The following is a 22,353-nucleotide window of genomic DNA, read 5'->3' as shown; positions in this document are numbered from 1 at the left end:
GACCAGGATGAAGACGATTGAAGGGCTAATTTTTATCAGGAGGGGAAGTCATGTATCATGAAAGGAAGGATGAAATTAGGGACAGGACAGATGAAAGCAAATTGGGGGAGGAGGGATCCGGGCTGGCAATTGAGATAGTTTATGCCTGAGGACTGCTGTACTTCTCAGGAACTGTAGTAACTCATTGAGAGTGAAACATTTGATACTAGGTTAGAGAACTTTGGGAGGATTACCAATGTGTAGAATAACTGCTAAGGTGAGTGGGAGATTGAACCCACTAATGGTAAGTGAAAATAACATTAGTGGACGTTAGACACTATATATAGAGAGGGCCCAATCTGTAGACTTGTGTAATTTCTTTTTAGGTTATGTCAGTCAAACTATATCAGTGAAGAAGTCACAGATTTTGGAATTAATTTGGACTTCGGGGTGGATAAGTTGATGTATCACAATTGCCAGGATAGACATTTGTATTCACAGAGTGGTTCAAATACTGTAATTGAGGCTGGAAGGGCAACGAGTGAGGTCAGAACAGGGTCCATGGATTGCTAGGAAACACTGGAGACTAAAAGGTGTTCATGAGATGAAGGTCAAATTATTGCAGGAGTGAGAAAACTGAAGGATAAGACATTGTGATTAGAACACAGTATGGGATTCTGATAAAGACACCTCTGGGTAATGAGTAGTAAGGCTTAGGATTTTAGGGTGTGGCTGAAGTATTTTGAAGAGGTCGGTGGTAGTGAGGAACTGATACAATATATTGTACAAGTGATGCACATGAATTTGAAAGTCCCCCATGGTTTGGAGTAAGGATATGTTACAGTTCAGACTGTCCTTGGGTTAAAGGATTTGGGCAATGTGAGAAAGCTACCAGAAGGTTATTAATATGGGCGGTATGGAATTCCAGTGGGAAAGCAGGGACTTAAGGACTTTATTGGGATCTTTTCCCCTTTTCTTAGAGGTTGGAGGGTTTACAACATAATCATGTGCCCCATATACCTTCCAAGGGCTTTCAAGCTTTTGGGAATCTCTGGGCCATTCTGGAAGAAGAGTTGACTTGGGCCACACATTAAATACATCATGATACCCAAACACACACACACACACACACACACACACACACACACAAATCTTAGTGTTATAAGTAAATTTACGATTTTGTGTTGGGCTATGTTCATAGCCACCCTAAGCCGCATGTGGACTAAGGGCTGCAGGTTGGACACCCCTGCTAGACCTGGAGGCTAAGACATCAGTGTGCACCTACTACTCAAGAGTTTAAGGGAGGTAGGACAGGTAACCCCTGATTTTTGAAAGTTTGTTTTATATCACTTTGCTTTTATAAAAGACCTACATTAATAACTATTTTCTCTAATGGAAAGAAATCTGGAGAGGATTTTCACTTTTTTTAAAGAAAGGGAATGCGAAAATAACATTGATCTTTTGTTTTGCAGCAAGCCATTATAGAGGCAGCCTTTACCCTGAGTAGTGGGAGTGGCCCCACCAAGCTCCTTCCCTGAAACTACACTCAGCATCTGTGCTTTATCTCAATTTACTTTGCATATGTATTAGCAAGATGTGTCAGTCCTAAGGTAGCAGAAAAGCCTAAGAGAGTTTTTATGGTGTTATCCTTAGCATAACACAGGACATAATTAAGCATTTCATCTGTTAAACCAAGGACATTTAACATTTTAACATTTAAAATGGAAGACTTAACATTTTTCTATTAATGACTATTTTCTGTTTATTCACTAAATCGTCATCCGAAAGTGTTTAGTTGCATAGATATAGTAACAGGCGCCAAAGATTTAAGGAAAATTATGGGAGGAACAAAATCTTCACATTTTATTTTTTAATATCAAGGGTTATTTTTAAATATATTTTATTGATTATGCTATTATAGTTGCCCCAATTTTTCCCCCTTAGCCCACCTCTACCCAGTATTCCCGTTCCCTCCAGCAGTTCCCCTCCTTTAGTTCATGTCCATTGCCATGCATATAAAGTTCTTTGGCTTCTCCATTTCCCATACCATTCTTACCCCCCCCATACTGTACCTGCCAATTTGTACTTATTAATCCTTGCAACTTTTCAAACCCCACCCTCCCTCTTCCCCCTCCCAACTGGTAGCCATCTGAATGATCTCCATATCTAAAACTGTATCTGTTCTGCTTGTTAGTGTAATTTATTTTTTAGATCCAATCATTGATAGCTATGAATTTATTGCCATTTTAATGTTCATAGTTTTGATCTTCTTTTTCTTAAATAAGTCCCTTTAACATTTCATACAATAATGGCTTGGTGATGATGAACTCATTCAGCTTTACCTTGTCTGGGAAGCATTTTATCTGCCCTTCCATTCTAAATGATAGCTCTGCTGGTTAGAGTAACCTAGGTTGTAGGTCTTTGCTTTTCATCACTTTGAATACTTCTTGCCAGTCCCTTCTAGCTTCTTTTGAGAAATCAGCTAACAGTCTTATGGGAACTTCTTTGTTGGTAACTCTCTGCTTTTCTCTTGCTGCTTTTAAGATTCTCTCTTTAGCCCTGGCTGGTGTGGCTCAGTGGATTGAGTGCTGGCCTATGAACCAAGGGGTCGCTGGTTTGATTCCCAGTAAGGGCACATACGTGGGTTGTCCCCAGTGGTGGGGGGGGGACATGTGAGAGGCAATTGCACATTGATATTTTTCTCCCTCTCTTTCTCCCTCTCTTCCCCTCTTTCTAAAAATAAATAAATAAAATCTTCTTAAAGAGATTCTCTCTTTATCTTTAACCTTGTCATTTTAATTATGAAATGGCTTGGTATGGTCCTCTTTGGGATTCTCTGTGCTTCCTGGACTTGTATGTCTATTTCCTTTGCCAAATTGCAGAAGTTTTCTTTCATTATTTTTTCAAATAAGTTTTCAGTTTCTTGCTCTTTCTCTTTTCTTCCTGGCATCCCTGTGATTCAAATGTTGGTATGTTTGAAGTTGTCCCAGGGGCTCCTTACACTTTCCTCTTTTTTTTGGATTCTTTTTTCTAAGGTTTTTTTATATATTTTACTTATAAAAGATTGTCTTTGAATCTGTTTACTGACTTTTCCTATAGATTGCATTAAAAAATCATAATGTTTGGAAATAATATTGAAGGTTAAGAATTGCTATATTATGATATAACATTTCTCTGAATAATGGGAGAGGAAGAGAGAGATTATTCTGCTCTGAGATTTTAAAAACTGACGTGCGCTTTCCCTAAGTTATCCATCCACGCAGGCCACACTAGATAGTTCTGAACTATTCTGTTGTGATTTTACTGCCATCTGGTGTCAGGATTAGGAAACTGTAGTTCAGCATTTCTTCTTTCCTTTCCTCCCAGAGAAATTAGGCAATCTTTCCTCTCACTGTGGGCCTGCTCTTCTGTTTCCCCAAAGTGAGTTCACAGTAAGAGCTCATTTTATTCCACTGTACAAAACCTTCATTCTCCTTCTTAGAGCACTTTCCCCTTGGCTTCCTGATACTTTCCAGTGTCCCTCATGCTTCTGTGACCATCCTCTTTCATTTTCAGATACCCGTTTGTCCCTCAGTGTGGTAATTTTCTAGCCTTAAACTCTGGGCCCTCTGCTCTTTTTATCCTTTGTTTGCATCCATATTCATGGCTTTAAAAACTGCTTCTTTATAAACAAATTGATTAACCAAAAGTCTCTTCTGATCTTGGCATCAGTATCTCTGTTTGCCACCGAGTCATTGCATGAGTCTTTCAAATTTAACATGTTCTAGTCTAAAATATGGATTCCCCAAGCTTGTCCCTATTTCTCAAAATGTTCTTTACTCATTTCAATAATCCATCACACTAGAATTGTGGGAATCAGCTTGAACATTTCCTGTCACATACACTTATTAAACATTTACCATGTGCCATTGAACCTACCAGGGTGTGTTCTTGTGCATATTAAATGTGTGACCCCTTTCTTGTTGCTGCCATGTTTAAGCTACCACTCTCTTGCCTGGACTGAGGAGGTTACCAGTTAGTCTCCCTGCATGCGTTCTTGATTGCATTCACATGTTTTATGGTTTGTCTTTTTTTCTTTCTATCAGCCTTTCTGACTAACCTGAGAGCCCCATGGTGAGAGAGACTACATACATTTGGTTCACCCTTGGGTCCCTAGAACCTGGTAGAGCTCCTAAAATCTGTATAATAAATAGGAGGGGGGACCCCCCCAAAACCCATAATTATGTTCTGGAGGGGAGCCCTTTGTGGTACAGGGTTCCCCTCTAGGTGAGTGTTCTAGAAACCCACCTGTATCTGTGTACCAGCTGGTGTGAGAGGCTGCATTCAGCTTCAGTGAATTTTATGAAGATTTTTTCAACACATTTGTCCATTTTATGATGGGTGATTTATCCATCATGGGCAGCACCTGCCCACACCATGCTGATTGTTTAGCAGTTTTTGACCAAAAATGACATGACCCCAATGCCCCACCCTCCCTATTCATCTCATCTCATCTTGAGTGAGGCTTTTTGTCTCCTGGATGAAAAAAGTCCTCAGAGGGAAATGTTTTACATATGTGGAAGACGTGAAACAAATAACAGCAGAAGCATTAAAAGCATCAAAATCAACAAGTTCAAAAGCAGTTTTGAGCAGTGGAAAAACCATCTTGATAGGTATATTGCATTAAATGTATTGAAGGTGACTGAAATTTAAACATGTAACAATAAATACACAACTTTTTATAAATAAATCCAGGTTTTTTGAGGTCCCCCCTTGTATACAGTTACTCTGGCTCTCACTGATGTTGATACGACTCCTATAGTCTTAGTGATCAAATTTGAATATATTAGAATTTCTTTAATGATGTAGTATTTGAGTTTATTTATCATAAATGAGTTTTAGCTGTTTTCTGCTTTTGCCCAGAGAAACTGAGGTATATCTGAAAAGGCAATATATTTTGGAAACTAATCAGCTAATGAAAGATGTATGTATACACGTATATATGTATATATATATGAGACTGCTCATCAATATGCAGAAATTATTGTAGAGCATTTGCAATCTCATGCCATTGGTTTGTCTTTTAGCATTCTTCTGTCTGAAATTTAAAGTTCTTTAATTTTAATATGGAGGCACATTTGCTAAATCCTCAATTGAAAAAAATCTGTCTTTCTCCAAGTGTTCTTTAAATGGAAACTCAAGTCTTGATAGTTCCATTTAATAATTTTGATTTGCTTTGTTTTAAACATGGTTTGCTTTTTAAGGTTTTATAACTTGGGCTTACTTTTTGCTTTGAATTAATGATATTGCTTAATAAAGAAATTTAATTTGCAAAAATAAAAGTGATTTATAAAATGTTGGGTTTTAGAGGTTAATAACAATCTGCATACTAAGGATATAAATTCAGAAGGCAAGGATTTAATTGGCATATGTCAGGGTTTCTCAGCCTTGGCATTATTAACATTTGGGGCTGGATAATTTATTGTTGTGTGTGTGAGAGCTGCCCTGGGCATTGTAGAGTTTTAGAAGCATCCCTGCTCTCTACCTGCCAGTGGTACCCCTTCCTCCCAGTTGTGATAACAAAAATGTCTGTAGGCATAACCAAATTGTCGTGTAGGGGGCAAAAATGCATCAATTGAAAATCAATGTATACTGTACTTAGAAGGGAATAATAGGCCATAAAATAACTCATCAGGAAGTCTTTGGCATCCTCTAGATGTCTTTGAGAGTATGATAGCTGTGTGGTATATTGTTAATGGCAAAAAGAAGTAGAGATTATATGACTGTACATTTTTCATATTTTAAAATTTCTGTGCTTGCCCTGGCTGGTGTGGCTCAGTGGATCGAGTGCTGGCCTGCGAACCAAAAGGTCGCTGGTTGGATTCCCAGTCAGGGCACATTCCTGGGTTGCAGGCCAGGTCCCCAGTTGAGGGGAGGAGCGAGAGGCAACCACACTTTGCTGTTTCTCAGCTAATGACAATTAGCTCTCTTTCTCCCTCCCTTCCCCGTTCTCTAAAATTAAATAAGTAAAATAATTTAAAAATAAAAATAAAATTTCTGTGCTTGCTTAAAATAAAGTAACTTTTGCATTTAACATCAGGTTCTATCCTAAACTGTGAAAAAAAATGATGCATTCTTAAACATATTTCACTGATAAAGTTTCAGTTTGTGGACTGATTTCAAAAGTTAGGTAGTGGTAGACAAGGAAACCAAGATTGCAACTTAAGCAGTATCTTGTGATTGTGTTTGTATCAATAGGGTACAGGAATGTTAACCTCTTTTCTTTCCTCTTCAAAGGGACATGAGAGATGGCTTTAGAAGAAAAAGTGTCTACACTTCCCATTATGCCAGAGATCGGTCTCCTCATAAAAGAGAAACTCCTTTTTTCAGAGACTCATCTGTAGGCAGAAAGGATTCTCCACATAGCAGATCTGGCTCTAGTGTCAGTAGTAGAAGCTACTCTCCAGAAAGAAGCAAAACTTACTCTTTCCATCAGTCTCAACATAGAAGTAAGTATTTTAAAGACCTTTTCTTTTTTTTCTTTTACAGCCTCCTCTGATGAGAATGTACTGAGGCAGATTGCTTTATAGGTGTTATAAAATTTTTTTTCAAAAATTTCAAACTTACAGAACAGTTGAAAGAATAATGTAATGATCATCATACACCTGCACACACTCATTTTTTGAATCATTTCAAGTTGTAGTGTGTATGACATTTCACTTCTAATTCTTCAGCATTGAAGAGGTATGTTTTTAAGCATGTTGGAAAGTCACACACTCCTGTGTTTTCTGCTAGTTCCTGTGTCAGTCTAGCCTCTTTAATCTTTTGTTACTAGGTATCTGTATATATCTAATAGTATATTTTTCATGAAAAATATCAGTGGTTTTCCTTAATTTAGAGTTTAACTTACCTTAGGTTTATTCTTTTGCAACCTTCAATTTGTTTTCTTTAAAATTGGAGTGCCCAGGTAAGCATGGCATTGCGTGCAGTCACATTGCCCTGACTGAGTTGCCCAGTGGGGCTTCCAAAATAGTTTGTTCCAATGCATGTGCGTGAGTGGACATGCACTTACATATGCCTGAGTGCTTCAGTGTTTTCAGAATGGTTCCAGGTACCTGAGAGTTCTACTGTGGAGTTCAGTGTTAACAGTTTGGTATTTCCTTCCTCTCTCCCACCCACCTCCCCCCAAAAGAAGGTAAACAACCTCTAAGTTCTAACGCATGCTCACATTGAGCACAGACAGAAATATCCAAAACTAGCCATATACCTTCTAGGAACACATTTTTTTTTGATGTGTATGACTTAAATCCAAATCTATTAATAATTTTATTAAGAGGAGGAAATCTTTCGAAACTGACTATGAAGCCTTTTAATAAACAAAATGTTAGTAAAATTGAGGCTTGAAATACTTATTTGACAGCTTAAAGTGAAGCTGTTATTTAAGAACAGCTGTTGGTGAGTTAGCCTTAATTTTTTTCCCCTATTTTGCCTCTAAAACAAATTTCTGGGGAGGCATCTTCAGTCTGCTCTTGGCTTGGTAAGTTAGTGGCCAAAACTGAAATCTTGAGATGAAATGGGGAGGAGCCACAATGGTGCTCTTGTCATAGGATCCCCATTCTGCCAGTATTCCTCCCACCCTTTGACGCCCAGTGCCTTTAATGTCTGGAGTGTTGCTAGGGTAACAGAGAAAGATGGGAAACTGCAATATGCAATAAATTGAATGAAATAGAGCATGTGACTTTGTTAATACCTTTATGTTGATTTTCTTGAGTTATTTAGCTTTGAAAGTAAACTTCAATAAAAAAAAAAACAGAAACAGGGTCCTTCAATGATCAGTCACACTGGGGTAATTAGTGATATTGTGTTAATTTAGTTTTCTGTTGTAAATGAAAATTTTGCCATAGATTTTAAGTGTTTGTATAAATAACAGGTCAAAATAATTAGCTAATTTTACCATTTTGGTAATTCTTTAACTTTTGTTTTTGTTTATACTTTTCAGAGTAATTTTACTTATTTTAATGACCAGTAGTTTGGCCATGGTAACCATTTTTTTAATTAAAATTTTTTCTCAATTACAGTTGACATCCAATATTATATTAGTTTCAGGTGTACAGCATAGTGGTTAGACATTTATATAACTTGCTAAAAGGACCACCCCCTATAATTCTAGTACCTACCTGGCACATGGTAACCATTTCAGGACTAATTCTTCATAATTCTTCTGTGCATTTAATATATCTCTTATGTGCTTAATTATAAGCTACAGGGTGATTTTTACTCCTTTTTCATCTCAAGTAGTTACTTTACATTTTGTGCTTACACATGTGCACACGAACACACACACACATGCATTTAATTAAGTTTCTTTTACTTAGCCTTTTGGGTTAATCCTGTGGAACTTTGTTCTGCTTTACACTAATTATCCTCCTGAATCAAACTGTTGTTTTTATCCTGTGCTTCATGTGTAAGGATTTTCTGCCTATAACCTAACTGGACTAACCTGGTTAAAGCTGTGACTACAATATTATTTTTCTTTCCTTTTTGTTGTCCAGATTTACATGCTACCAGTGTAGGTTGCCTTTAATCTCATTTCCTTTCCCCTTGTTTATTATGTGTTTTAGTTGAAATTGTTTTGTTATATATATCTTGTGTATTTTTACTTGAAGTTTATTTTTATTCTAATTAATCTAACGAAATATCTCCCCATTTGCCAGCTCTCTTGGATATTTGTTTTACTTTTTTACTCTTTTTTCAAATGAATCCCATTGTTTTTGTCTTTCACTTTTGTTATTTATCTTTTGTTTAGGATTATAGCATCAATAGTGACACCAGAGATTACTAAATGCAGTCACCCGTGTCCATTCTTTGTTAAAGTACTTCCTGTGATGTTTATTATATCACAGCCTAGTCTTTCCATCTTTGTATAGTTTATTTTTGTAAAACAATTAAAATCTTTTCCTGTGACATGTATATAATGCTAGTTATTATGTTAGACCCATAAAGATATTTTTTCTTGTTATGTTGTAACCATATATGTATTTGAAGAGACCCATCATAATCTTCTTGATTTTTTTCCAGGTTTAAATATATTTAGTTCTTTTAGCTATTCTTTTTATTTGGCATGTTGTGGACCTTTTGCTTCCAGAAGTTTTTTCTATGCCTTTCAAGTTGTAATGCCATAAGTGAACTTTTATTTTGCCAACAACATTGCATTATTGACCCTTATTGAGACTGTAGACAATTGAAACCTAACCCATTTTCTTATATTTTACTCTTAATCAAAATGCTCTTCAGCTGTAATTTTTTAGGTGCAGTTGTTCATATGTAATTAATACATTAGAAAATTTAGTTATGTTAAATTTCATCTAACTAATTTTGGATTATGAGTCTCTTCCATAGAGGTTTAAAAATCTCATTTAGTAAATCATGTGTATTAGTTTCAGATAAAAAACAGCTTTGTTTCATCTGCAAATGAAGTATGCTTTGTTTTGTATTAATCATTAATAATTTTCTTGAGTAGCATAAAACCCAAGATAGAAACCTCTAGAGATCTCTCTCTGTGGACCTCAACCACTTACCTGCACTTTTTCCTGTCATTGAACCGTTTGTGATCCCCAGTCTTGCTTGTTTTTCTTTCCACTTGCAGTTTCATGGAAGACTTGGTCAGGTACTTTCTTGAAATTTAAGTTACATATCAAAACTAGTGACTCTTTGTTAATTCATTCTAAATATTTGCTACAGATTATAATGTCAGCTTTACCAGTGATACTCATATATAAATTAGAATGTGTGACATTTGGTTGAATTTTTAAAATATCATTACTATAGAAGATTTGGAAATTTATTGTTTTTGTGGATCTGTGTCTGTTTTTCTGTAGTCTGATTTTGGGCCCAGTCTCCCCTTATTTTCTTGCTATCAGCAACCATTATTAAGCAGATATTTTAAAGAAAGACAGTTATTCATCAGTGTTTAATCCATTTTGAAAGAATATCTAAGATAACTGAAAACCTACAAGAATTAAAAATACTATTATGAGAAGAGAATATTTGGAAGATAGACTCCCTTATTGAACTTCAATGTAATTGGAAAAGATACATGCCTAAAGACCTATGAATAAGTTTTGAAGTCTACATTAATTTTTTTGAGTACAGCTGAAATTCTGATAAAATTTAGAAGCTTAATTCTGCCTTTAGAAAGAGGACATTTCTGTGCTGGCCTAGATAGTAATGGGCATATGGAAATAAGGCTTTATCCTAACATCATGTATACTAGGCATTCAGAAGGAAGGTCAAACCAGTTCCCTTGGCAGCTGAATGTAATGTTTCCTGGTTTGAAAGTCACGGTATTTATAATCAATGTTCATATAGTCTTTCATTCCACAAAGATATATTTCAAATAAATAGTTTGCCAAGCAAAAAAGATTCAGACTTACCCTCTGAATTTATGGTCTGGTGATGGAGACGAACAAGTCATTACACAGGATTAGACATTTTAGGCGATATCTGGAAGACGGGTAGAAGTTGAAGGAAGGATGCAAGTGGCCAAGGGTTATGAGCTGTATCATGTGGAGTACCTGCAATGTAATTCAGTATTTTCCTAGAATATCTTGGACTATTAACTGATCCACGCTATTAGTATGCTGTGGAATTAGATACTATGTGTTGTTTTTGTTAGAGACTTTGCTTACTTATAAGCCAGCTTTGGCTGAGTTTCCTGTGGAATTCTAGGAGGACAGCAGTAGCTTTTCCAGCATCTGAATGATTGTGGTTCTAGAACAGTAATCAGTTAATGACATTTCTACATGTGTATGTATTTATAGTATCCCTGTTTTAGGACTTAACTATGTTCTGTCAGTAGCACACATTCATAATATGTACAGATGATCTCATGTTTTATTGAAATCTTAAAAAGTGAGCCCATGTGGTTTTAGGTGATATATTAAAGGAGAGTTCTATTTAGAAGTGCACTTCCAAAGCAATCATAGTTAAAAGCCTTTACTTCAATTTGTTGCATTGTTAACCTCCTAAATGTGATTATTTAGGGGAAGCAGAAGTGCTTCAAAGTTTCCTTCATCCCTCTATCTGGTTCTTTTCCTTTTCCTTTCCCCCTTCCTTCTTCCCTCCTTCCCTCTTTCCCTCCCTCCGTCCCTCCTTTCCTCCCTTCTCCCCCTCTCCTCCCCTCCCTCCCCTCCTTCCCCTCCCCTTCCCTCCCCTTACCACAAGAATATTTGCTTGTGTCACCTTGATTTTCTGCTTTGTACCTTTTTGAATAAATCAGTAGATCTCTAAGAAAATGTATTCTTCTTAACCAGGAGTCCCAGATTTGTATATCATCATCCATGATCCAGAAAATAAATAATTTGCTTAGCATCTATGTGCCACATAGCATCTTAGCACCACATTTTTACTTGTTCATATCTTAATTTCTCTTTCAAAGCTTCAAGGGAAAAATGAATTATCTGTGCTGTGACTTTTTTTGTTTCTTGAAAAGACTTCCTTATCTGTTCTGTTCCTACATGTCAGGCACTGTACCAAGAGTTTAATAGTTTGTAAGACATAGCCCATAATTTTATTATCTTTAGTGGTGATTTTTTTTCTAGCAGTGTTTTTTGTTCTTACACGGATTATCAGTAACAACACTTAATTAAGATTGGGCGAGTCTGGTTAGGTTTATCATTGCTTTCATCAGGACAACATATTAGAAAGAAAACATATTTCTGAAAGATTGTATCAGATTTATAGCTGTTATATTTAAAGAGTCATCAAATATTGTTTATTAATATATTTATCAGCTATTATTTCAGAGAGTCACCAAATATTGTTAAATTTTTATAGAACTTCTAAATGTTTGTTGGAACGGTAACCTGGTTCTCTAGCTTTGATTTCATCTGTATGGAAAGAGCTTTATGCCTGGTCTATGGAACCAGTATTTGAGATTCCTTTTCATTGTCTTCCTTCCCATTTATTCTTTCACTCACCAATATATTGACTTGAATTTTGATTTCCTTACTACCACATTCAGAACTTTTCTCTCCTGGTTTCTTTCTTTCATCCTAATTTGGAACTTATTTTCTTAGCAAGTAACAGCAGGGGCAGAAATGTGTTGAGCCTTTTGCCCTGCTCTCAAGCAGAGAGTTAGTACTGCTTCCTAAGATCATGTGTGAGGTGAATTTGAGGTAATAGCTAAGGAGTAGCATCCTGTCAGTTAGAAATGTAGAAGCATGAATGAAAGAAGCAGGCTTGAGAACATAGGTATTCATATTGTTGGTTGGAGCCACTAAAAATAGCAGAGCAAAAAGGATAGCAGTTAGGAGGAATACTCACTTTAAGGAACAATAACCAACATAGAAGGAGAAAGGTGTAGTTATGTATAAACACAGGAGTACAAAGGCATGAGAACCAAGTGGCAAAATATTAAGAAAAACTTGTTTAGTAATCATTAATATGCTATAGTAGAAGACAAGAAAAAAGACCCTTAGTTTTCATATAAACATATCATTGGAAACTCTGGGATGAAGAGTTTAAGCACAGTGAGGTTGTTTCTATTATATTTTGTATTAAAAATAACTCTAAACCTTAGTGAAGTAATACAACCACTTAAGTTGTTGGTTTTTTTTTTGTTTTTTTTTTTAATGAATCTGCAGTTTCAGCCAGGTTCAGCTGGGTGGTTTTATTAGTCTATTAGGGTTTATTAAATAGCCTGAGCATGTTTAGGGCAGCATGGTTAGGAATCTGTAGTTAAGTGTACTCATTCCTACAGTGTCTGTGAAATTTGGAAATTTGGAATCGAAATCAGTAAACATAGCATCAGTTATGTATTAGTAAACTGACTCTTTGAGGGGGAAAACACCTGATTTGTGACATTTGCTGATATCCATGGAGTAAAGACTGCCACTGTGGCTGACTTCAGGCTACCCATGTGGAGTCATTAAACTTACAGTTTGGAAGAGATACGGACAATCCGTTCTCACCAGCTAACATGCGCCAGCTGCAGACTCCACACACTCCTGTAAAACATCACTGTCCTAATCTCTTGATCTGCAAAGAATTTCAGGCAGGTTAACAAAATAAACACTTAATAAAATAGGATCAAGTAAGTGAGTGAAGGCTTTTGTGTAAAAGGGAAATGAGGACATGAAAATAAAAGTAAGAATAAAGTTAGTAGTATATGAAATAAATGCCTATGATGTGGCTCTCAGTAGTTGTTTCAGGTGAATTAAGGATTTGCCTAAAACAAAGAGGAAATGAGCATTAATGGTGTTCACAGTGTACCTTGGGTAAAAACATACCAGCTGCTTAGGAAGAACGAAGACTTCCTGATGACAGATCAGAGAGCAATGAGAGGGATACTGCATCTTCAACAACATTCTTGCAAAAGGAGGGCAATATTTGTGTGACGTTTCTTGCAGCATTTTTTAATGCATGGTGCTGACAGTGCCAAAATGATTCAGAAAAAGGATTGTTTTCCCAGGAAAAAAAGGGCAGAATTGGAAATTTGGGATCTGTAAGGAGTTTGGGATTAGAAGGAGATGTATGTTATTGCAACGATATCTAAGAGCCTCTGCTAGTATATTTCGGCTGTTTAGAAAGCTGATTCCATCTGTATCAAGAGTTTGCAGGAAGCTAATAAAATATTTACAGGATTCTAAATATGGAATAATTAGAGGTTCAACCAAAACAGTAGCTGTGGGTTTGTTTATAAAAAATTCCTATATGAGAGAGTTTGTATAAAAATAATTAGCACGGTTTAATAATAAGCTGTTTGTTGAGAGCATGTCAGAATGTGGTCTGCAGATAACCATTGTAACCCCACAGAACTGATAAGATATAATATGAAAACCTTCCCAGTGTCCTTTTTGATTTCTAATGGTAATTTCTCTTTCATTCTTGATGTTTTGGTGTCATTTTTTAACTAATTCTTTGAATATTGACTTTATGAAGAAGATTAGACTAAGTTCTTAAACTGATAAATAAGACAGGATCCCATCTTCAACTTTTTGGTACCTTATTTTATGATCCTTTTCTCATTTCCTCCTGCCCATGCTGTCCTTGGTTAGTCTCATCTTCATACTTCATATTGTTAGACCCAGTCCATTTCTGCTCTTAAATAGGTTTTCTCCTGTTCTGTTATTCCTCACCAGCGGTGGCTGCGCAGGCAGCCCAACATGAAGGCAGGTTAAGAAAGAGGTTAGGGCCAACAGCAAGTGCTTAGAAGTTCCTGTTCTCATCACTCCCCCTTCTGGGTTCTTCTCTTACTCCTCCTGGGCACAGAGGTGCTTGCTGGTGGTAATTCCTCCCTGCCCACCTTTCCCTAGAACCTGTGCGTGCTGATGCCTCCTACAAACGGCAGAATGAAGGAAAGCCAGAAAGAGGTGAGTTTTGAGCTAGAATTTGATTTGGGATTGTGAAAGGGTGGGGGCTTGAATTGATTGAGGTTATAGAAATGGGAATAGTTTGTAACTGCTCCCGTAGTCTACTGTTGAAACCTGAGTTGAACACCAGGAGACTCAAGTAATAGGATTTCAGAGGGTACAGGGGTGGTTGTCTGGGTTGGCCATTCCTGGTCAGCAGTAGTTACCTCACAGGAGTTTGAGATCTATAGACAAGTCATTGGCAGATGGGATTATTTTTGTTTCACCTTCTCTGTGCCTTTTCTGCTGCCATCTGTATCACCCTTTTTCTTTATCCTTTGCTTTTTGCCTGCTCTAGGTATAATTGAGTACATGTAGATATATGCTAAACCACCTGCCCTACCCTTCAGTATTCTTTTGCTTCTGCACACTAGCATTAGTTGAAATCTGCTTAAATTAGCCCTGCAGCTAAAACCAGGAGTCTACTACACTTGGCTTAGTTGTAGTGCTGAAGTCTTGTTTGTAAAGGAAATGCTAGGTAAGAGATTGACAACTGTTTGTGAAAGGATTTTTCCTGTGTGTAGCTGTGAAGTGCTAGAATTGACCCTGCAATTATGCCTTTAATGTGCTCTGCTGATTGCTTCGGCTTCTCATCTTCTTTCAAGGAATTGCTTATCTGAATAAAATGGGAAGGTAGTTGCATTCTAAGGGTATGAAAACAAATAATCTTTTAACTGAATTTTTGAGTGCCTACTCTTACTTAAAGTACTCAAGTTAGGTAGGTCCCGAGTATTCAGAAATAAATAAGCTATGATACTTGCTCTTCTAGCTGTTTTTTGGCATAGTGGGATAGACTGACACTGTCACAAAATGATGTGGAATTTGCCATGTGCAATGGAAATACAGTAGGGAATGGCTAAATAACCCATGGTCTGAATTATTTGGGATATAGTGATGGTTGGTATCATTTTACTATTGATTTTTTAAGGTCTACAAGAAGTTTTAAACATGCTTAGTGTGGAAGCTTCTTAATGATATCACAAATTAAAAGATTCTAGGGGTATGTCTTTTTGAGGACTCTTGGAGCTTTGTGCCTAGAGTGAGAATTGACATTTGGGGCTGGATAATACTTTGTTTTGGAAGGCTGTCCTGTGCATTTGTAGGGTGCTTAGCCTCTTTTTACTGTGTACAAGAGGCACTCTCCCTCTTGTGAAATGAAAAATATCTTCACACATTGACAAACGACCCTAGAGAGGTTGGGGGAGGATCTTGAGAAAGCCTTTCTGGTTTGCAGGACATTGGGAAGATGTTATTCACTATTGTCCTAAGGGCTTCAGAACCCTGTGTCTCTCCAGGCCCTTACTCAGCTGTCTTTACCATAGCAGGAAGAGCCTAAGAGGCTTTTTTGACTAGAGCTGGCTATGCTTCAATTGCAAAGTCATTTTGTCTCTGCCTTTGCTCTTGACTGCTTTCTCGGCCTTAATTCGCTGTCCATCCAGTCTTGACCAGCTTCTGTGTCACTGCAAACTTGGTGTCACTTTTTCCTCTTCTTCATAACGTGTCAGTTTTCCTAGTAATTAAGATCAAGGGGTTTACATTATAGTTGAAACATGTAGACAATTTAATGAAATGTTTTTCTGCCAAGAACAATTCACTGTTATTTTTAAGATTATATTTAAATAAATAAATTTTTTGTTGTTGAACTAGCTAAAGTAATATTATTTAAATCTGTTTTGTGGCTAAAGTTTCTATAAAAACAGTGGTATACACTGAGCACTGATATGAGTGTTGAAGTGACCAAAGATAAAGGTTAATGATTTTATCTCATACAGATTTATTTTTAACTATTTAAAGTATATTTGGGTTCACATTAATACCAGGCACTGGATTAGTGCTCTAAATTATAGTTTTCTACTTTTTATTTTGTTTTTTTAAACCGAGCATTTTAGGAATACCTGCTGAATTTTCTACATGGCCTCTCTCTTTGAGCTACTGCCTAATTAGCTAGTTCTCTTTGGTGGTAGCTATATAGTAACTACCTTTGGATTTTTATTGTGATGTGTTAAAAGTTAGATTTTAAGACCTTGGAGGAGAGAGCATTTATTATTATAAATTTTTTTTTGCCTTTCTGAGGTCTTCTCAGTGGTTCAGTGTTTGCAAACTGGCATTGATGTGTACTTGCCATATATGATGCTCGCTAATTCTAAGTTATTTGAAATTTTTGATGTTGCCCAGCCTCTGAGAGAGATAAATGGATTTAGATATTAACTAGTTTAATAACGTTATGGAAGATTTCACTACTAAAGTAAGTGTAGAACCTCCTTGTTTATACAATTATAAAATCAGTTTAACTGAAAACAAATGAGCTAGATAATTACATTTTATATTTTCTTTTATAGGTAAAGAGAGACCTGTTCAGTCTTTGAAAACATCAAGAGACACTTCACCCTCAAGTTCTTCAACAGTTCCTTCATCAAAGGTTTGTTATACTTATAAAATCAAGTTAAAGAGAAATTGGAGTAAATGATATGAACTGTCTAGTACAAATACTTTTATTTTTTATTGCCATACATAATGGGAGTAATTTGCTGCATTTAAAAACTTGACTCTTAAGTACCCACAACTTGAAAGTAGCTACCATAGTGAATGAACAGTTTTGTCATAGAATTTTTTTCCACAGGTTATGTTAAAATTAGTCCTTACTTCTGCCCTGCTCATCTTGACCATAACCAGGTGGCAGTGAATATTCAGTTGGGATATATTAGATAGAGACATAGTGATAAAGTGGGATTTATTCCATGGATGCAAAAATGGCTTAATATCCACAAATCAATCAGTGTGCTACACCACATGAAGAAAATGAAGGATACAAATTTTATGACCATATAAATATATGCAGAAAAAGCATTTGAGAGAATTAACATCCATCCGTGATAAAAATTCTGAATAAACTGGATATAGGAGGAACGTACTTCAACATAGTAAAGGCTGCTGAGGGCCAGATCTGGACAGCTCCTGATGTCAGACTCAGACGTCAGAGCAGCATCCAGAGGGAGAAACCAGCAGGCAAACACCAGACGCTGCTGAGACCAATCCACTTGGTTCTTTTTTCATTATTTTTGCTATTTTTTCCTTTTTCATGGCCTTTTTATTATTTTTATCTATTTTTTCCTTTTTCTTTTATTTTTGGTACATTATCTTTTCTTTCATGTCTTTTATTTTACTCCTACCTTTGATTACTCCATTGTCCCTTTCCTCTTTCCTTTTATTATTTATGGTACTTTTTCTGTGTTCTCCTCTTTCAATTCATTACTAGCACTCTCTTCCCCTTTATCACATAATCACTTTTCTTTCCTTTGGTCTTCTCATATTTCTTTCCCTTTTTCCTACTATTCCCTTTCTCTTTCCACTATTACTATTCTTTGCTTTGTGGTTGGTGATATTGCTGTTGTGGTTGAGGGGTGGATAGCTTGTTTTGCTTTGATCTGCCAGTACCTATACAACAGCATACAAAATGTAGGGGCTGAGTCTCTTAGCCAGCTGGAGGGCAGTTCCCACCAATGAATGGGCCAATAACAAGCAGGACCCAAATACAATAGGAGAGTCCATATAACCCACACAAAAGACATTCCTAGGGATTCCAGATCCGGAGATCAAGGAGTCTGCACCACAGGGTCCCACAGGACTCCTAACATGCAAGGCCACTCCACAAGACAGAGATTCAAAGCAGATCAATCTAATACATAGAAACACAAGAGACAACTAAAATGGGGAGCCAAAGAAACAACCCACAAATAAAAGGAGGAATCTCCAGAAAAAGAGAGAAATGAAATCAAGGCAAGCAATTTATCAGACATAGAGTTCAAAGTAGTGGTTATAAAGATGCTCAAGGAACTTAGTGAGAACTGCAAGGAACTTAGTGGGAACTACATCAGTGTGAAAAAGGACATAGAAACCTTGGACAAGAACCAGTTGGAAATGAAGAATGCAGTTTCTGAAATGAAGAATACACTAGAAGGAATTAAAAACAGGGCAGATAAAGCGGAGGATCAAATCAGCGACTTGGAAGACAATGTAGAATAAAACCCCCCTCAGAGCAACAAAACAAAAAAGACTCAAAGTTACGAAGAGAGAGAAGCACAAGTCCAAAGGAAAAATTGGCAATGAATAAACCTGTTAATAATAACCTTAAATGTGAATGGATTAAATGCTCCAATCAAAAGACATAAGGTAGCTGAATGGATAAGAAAACATGACCCACATATATGCTGTCTACAAGAGACCCATCTCAGAGCAAAAGATAAACACCAACTGAAAGTGAAGAATGGAAAAAAAAATTCCAAGCAAATGGACATGAAGAAAAAAGCTGGGATAGCAATACTTATATCAGACAAAATAGACTTCAAAACAAAGGCCATAACAAGAGACAAAGAAGGTCACTACATAGTATTTAAAAGAGTAGTCCAACAAGAGGATATAACTCTTACACACATATATGCACTCAATATAGGTGCATCTAAATATATAAGGAAAACCTTGGAGGACTTTAAGAAAGATAGACCGCAATACAGCCCTTGTAGGGGATTTTAACACTTCCACTGTCAACAATGGATAGGCCTTCCAAACAAAGATCAACAAGGATATTGTGGCATTGAATGACACTCTTGATCAAGTAGACTTAGTTGATATTTACAGAACATTTCACCCCAAAGAAGCAAAATACACATTCTTCTCAAATGTACATGAATCATTTTCAAAGATAGACCATATGGTAGGACACAAAACAAGCCTTACTAAATTCAAGAAAATTGAAATCGTATCAAGCATCTTCTCAGATCACAGTGACTTAAAACTAGAAATTAACCTCAAGGAAAAAACTCAAAAACATTCAAATATATGAAGGCTGAATAACAAGTTATTATATAATGAGTGGGTTAGCAATGAGATCAAGGAAGAGATGAAACTGTATCTGGAAACAAATGAAAATGAACACACAACAAATGAAATCATAAGGGACACAGTCCTGAGAGGGAAATTCATAGCATTACAAGCCTAACCTAACCCTACATCTAAAAGAACTAGAGGAACAACAACAAACGAAGGCCAGAGTAATCAAAAGAAATAATCGATATCAGAGCAGAATTAAATGACATAGAGATTGAAAAACCATTCAAAGGATCAATGAATCCAGGAGCTGGTTCTTTGAAAAGATAAAGAAAATTGATAAACCGTTAACCAGACTCATCAAGAAAAAAGGAGAGAAACACAGTTCACCTCCTCACATAACCACATTAAAATTACAACTAAATCATAGAACAGCCATCACTTAGGACCATCAGAAATCAAGTTGATGGGGCATCTGACAACTACGAAATTAAAGAAACCACATCCACCCAGACTGGTAGGAGGGGCACAGATGCAGAATGGGCTTGTCCCGCATCCATGCATGGTGGATAAAAATTTGAGAGGTATATCTCAGGAGCAAGGAGTCCCAGACCCACACCCGGCCCCTAGCCCAGGGTTCCAGTGCCAGAAAGATAAGTCCCCATAACTTCTGGCTATAAAAACCAGCAGGAATTGTGTCAGAAGAAATTTCTGGAGTCCCAAGGAGTTCCTCTTAAAGAACCCTCACATGGATTTACTCAAACTCTTTCTGAGCTCCAGCACCGGGGTGGCAGCTTGAAAGGCCCAGTGGCATACAGGGAGGAACCGAAGTGTTTGGCATCAAGGTGAGAACTAGGGGACAGCTTTCTCCCAGATGGATATGTAGGCAGAGGCCATTGTTCTTTTTCTGAACCTTCCCTTCACAGAGCCACAAAGCTGACAGGGAGGTAACATCTGAGACTCCATCAACCTGACTAACTGTTTGCCCTGCCCTGGCGATCCCCTGAGACTCTGTCCCACCCAACTTACAGCTGTTAACAGTAGCATATGAATAGTTGGTCTTGGTTCATGTTTCACAACTTCCTAAATCCTCTCAGACAGACAACAGCTGGCCTCAGTGAGCCCCCAGCCCCTATACTACTTCTTAGGTGGCTCCAGGCCCTGCACTAGCAGCAGCCAGCCTAGATTCACACCTTGGCTTCATCTGGGAATCTCCAAGCCCAGCACAAGTAGCAGCCATCTCAGATTGCTTTATAGCTCAGGCAGGGTGTCCTGGAGCAAAACACAGGTGGGGTCTGACCTTGGACTGACACATAGCAACAGCAATCCTGAGAAAGAAGAACAAAATTGGAGGAATCATGCTATCTGATATCAAACTATACTACAAGGCTATAGTAATTAAACCAGCATTGTACCAGCATAAAAACAGACACAGATCATTGGAACAGAATAGAGAGCTCAGAAATAAACCCATGTGTTTATGGTCAATTAATATTTAACAAAGGGGGCATGAACATACAATGGAATAAAGATAGTCTCTTCAATAAGTTGTGCTGAGAACCTGACTGTTATATGCGAAAAAAAAAAAAGAAAGAAATGGACCACATATTTACACTATACACCAGAATAAACTCAAAATGGATAAAAGACTTAAATGTAATTTGGGGTATCATAAACATCCTAATAGAAAACATAGGCAGTAAAATTTTAGATACCCTATGTAGCATATTTTTGCCGATATATCTCCTGGGGCAAGGGATATAAAGTAAAAAATAAGCAGATGGGACTACATCAAATTAAAAAGTTTTTGCACAGCTAAAGAAACCAGAATCAAAATGAAAAGGGAACTAACTATATGGGAGAACATATTTGCCAATGATACATTGGACAAGGTATTAATTTCCAAAGTATATAAAGAAATTGTACAACTCAACATCAGGAAGACAATTTAATTAAAAAATGGGCAAAGGACCTGAATAGACACCGAGGAGGACATAGAGATGCCCCATAGACATATGAAAAGATGTTCCACATCACTGGCCATCAGAGAGACATCAATTAAAGCCACAATGAGCTATCTCACCTCACACCTGCCAAAATGGCTATCATTAGTAAATCAGCAATCAAATGCAGAGAAAAGGGGACCCTAGTGCACTGTTGGTGGGAATGCAGACTGGTGCAGGCACTGTGGAAAAACAGTATAGAGTTTCCTCAAAACATTAAAAATGGAACTGCTTTTGATCCAGTGATTCCACTGCTCGGAATATACCTCAAGAATCCTAAAATACCAGTTCAAAAGAATTTATGCATGCTTATGTTCATAGCAGTGCTATTTACAATAGCCAAGATTTGGAAACAGCATAAATGCCCATCAGTAGATGAGTGGATTAAAAAACAGGTACATTTACACAATGGAATAGTATGCTGCAGAAAAAAGGAAGGAATTCCTGATGTTTGCGAAAACGTGGATAGAACTAGAAATTAATAAACTAAGTGAAATAAGTCACAGTGAAAGTCAAATCTATGATCTCACTTATAAGAGGATTCTGATGAACAAAGTAAACTAATGAGCAAAATAGAACCAGAGGCATGGAATCATGGAATAGACTGACAACTGTAGGCCAGGGGGAAGATGGGGACAGATTGAAAGAAGGTGAAGGGATTAGTTAAAAAACACACACGAAGTACCCTTAGACATGGACAACAGTGTGAGGACTATGGAAGTGGGGAGCGGGAAGCGGGGTGGAGGGTGATGAAAGGTGAAAAAAATGAGGCATTTGTAATAGCATAAATTATAAGAAAAAATAAATAATAAAGGGGAAAAAACAAACAAAATTTCTCAAGCCCTAAAAAAATTTATTACAATGTCCACATTATCCAAGGAACCTACAGATTCAGTGCAATCCCTATCAAGATTCCAGTGTCATTTTTCACAGAATGTATACAACTAAAAAAGACCCCACATAGCCAAAGTAATCTTGAGAAATGAGAACAAGACTGGAGGCATCACAGTTGCTGATTTCAAACTATATTACAAAGCTGTAGTGATCAAAACAATATGGTATTGGCTTAAAAATGCACACAGATTAATGGACCAGAATAGAGACCTCAGAAATAAACCCATGCATATATGGTCAATTAATTTACAACAAAGGAACGA

The 22,353-nt window shown here is 36.9% G+C and overlaps 1 protein-coding gene across 6 annotated transcripts in view; it reads left to right on the top strand.

The window, feature by feature from the left end:
* Positions 1 to 22,353, top strand: part of PPHLN1 (periphilin 1) — a 103,625-nt gene that overhangs the window by 34,323 nt on the left and 46,949 nt on the right. For 4 of the 6 annotated variants that reach the window (XM_045829221.1, XM_045829219.1, XM_045829217.1 and 1 more), the window contains 3 exons: positions 6,256 to 6,467; positions 14,274 to 14,330; positions 16,709 to 16,788. In XM_045829221.1, the coding sequence (XP_045685177.1) occupies positions 6,256 to 6,467; positions 14,274 to 14,330; positions 16,709 to 16,788 (349 nt within the window). The remainder of the gene's footprint in view (positions 1 to 6,255; positions 6,468 to 14,273; positions 14,331 to 16,708; positions 16,789 to 22,353) is intronic. The other 2 variants (XM_045829218.1, XM_045829216.1) reach the window with 1 other exon arrangement.

This window comes from Phyllostomus hastatus, unplaced genomic scaffold (assembly GCF_019186645.2).
Source record: "Phyllostomus hastatus isolate PE091 unplaced genomic scaffold, TTU_PhHast_1.1 phas_scaffold_93, whole genome shotgun sequence".
In the NCBI taxonomy this organism is placed as follows: domain Eukaryota; kingdom Metazoa; phylum Chordata; class Mammalia; order Chiroptera; family Phyllostomidae; genus Phyllostomus; species Phyllostomus hastatus.
Note: the sequence above shows the minus strand (reverse complement) of the source record. Positions and strands in the feature narration are given on the sequence as shown.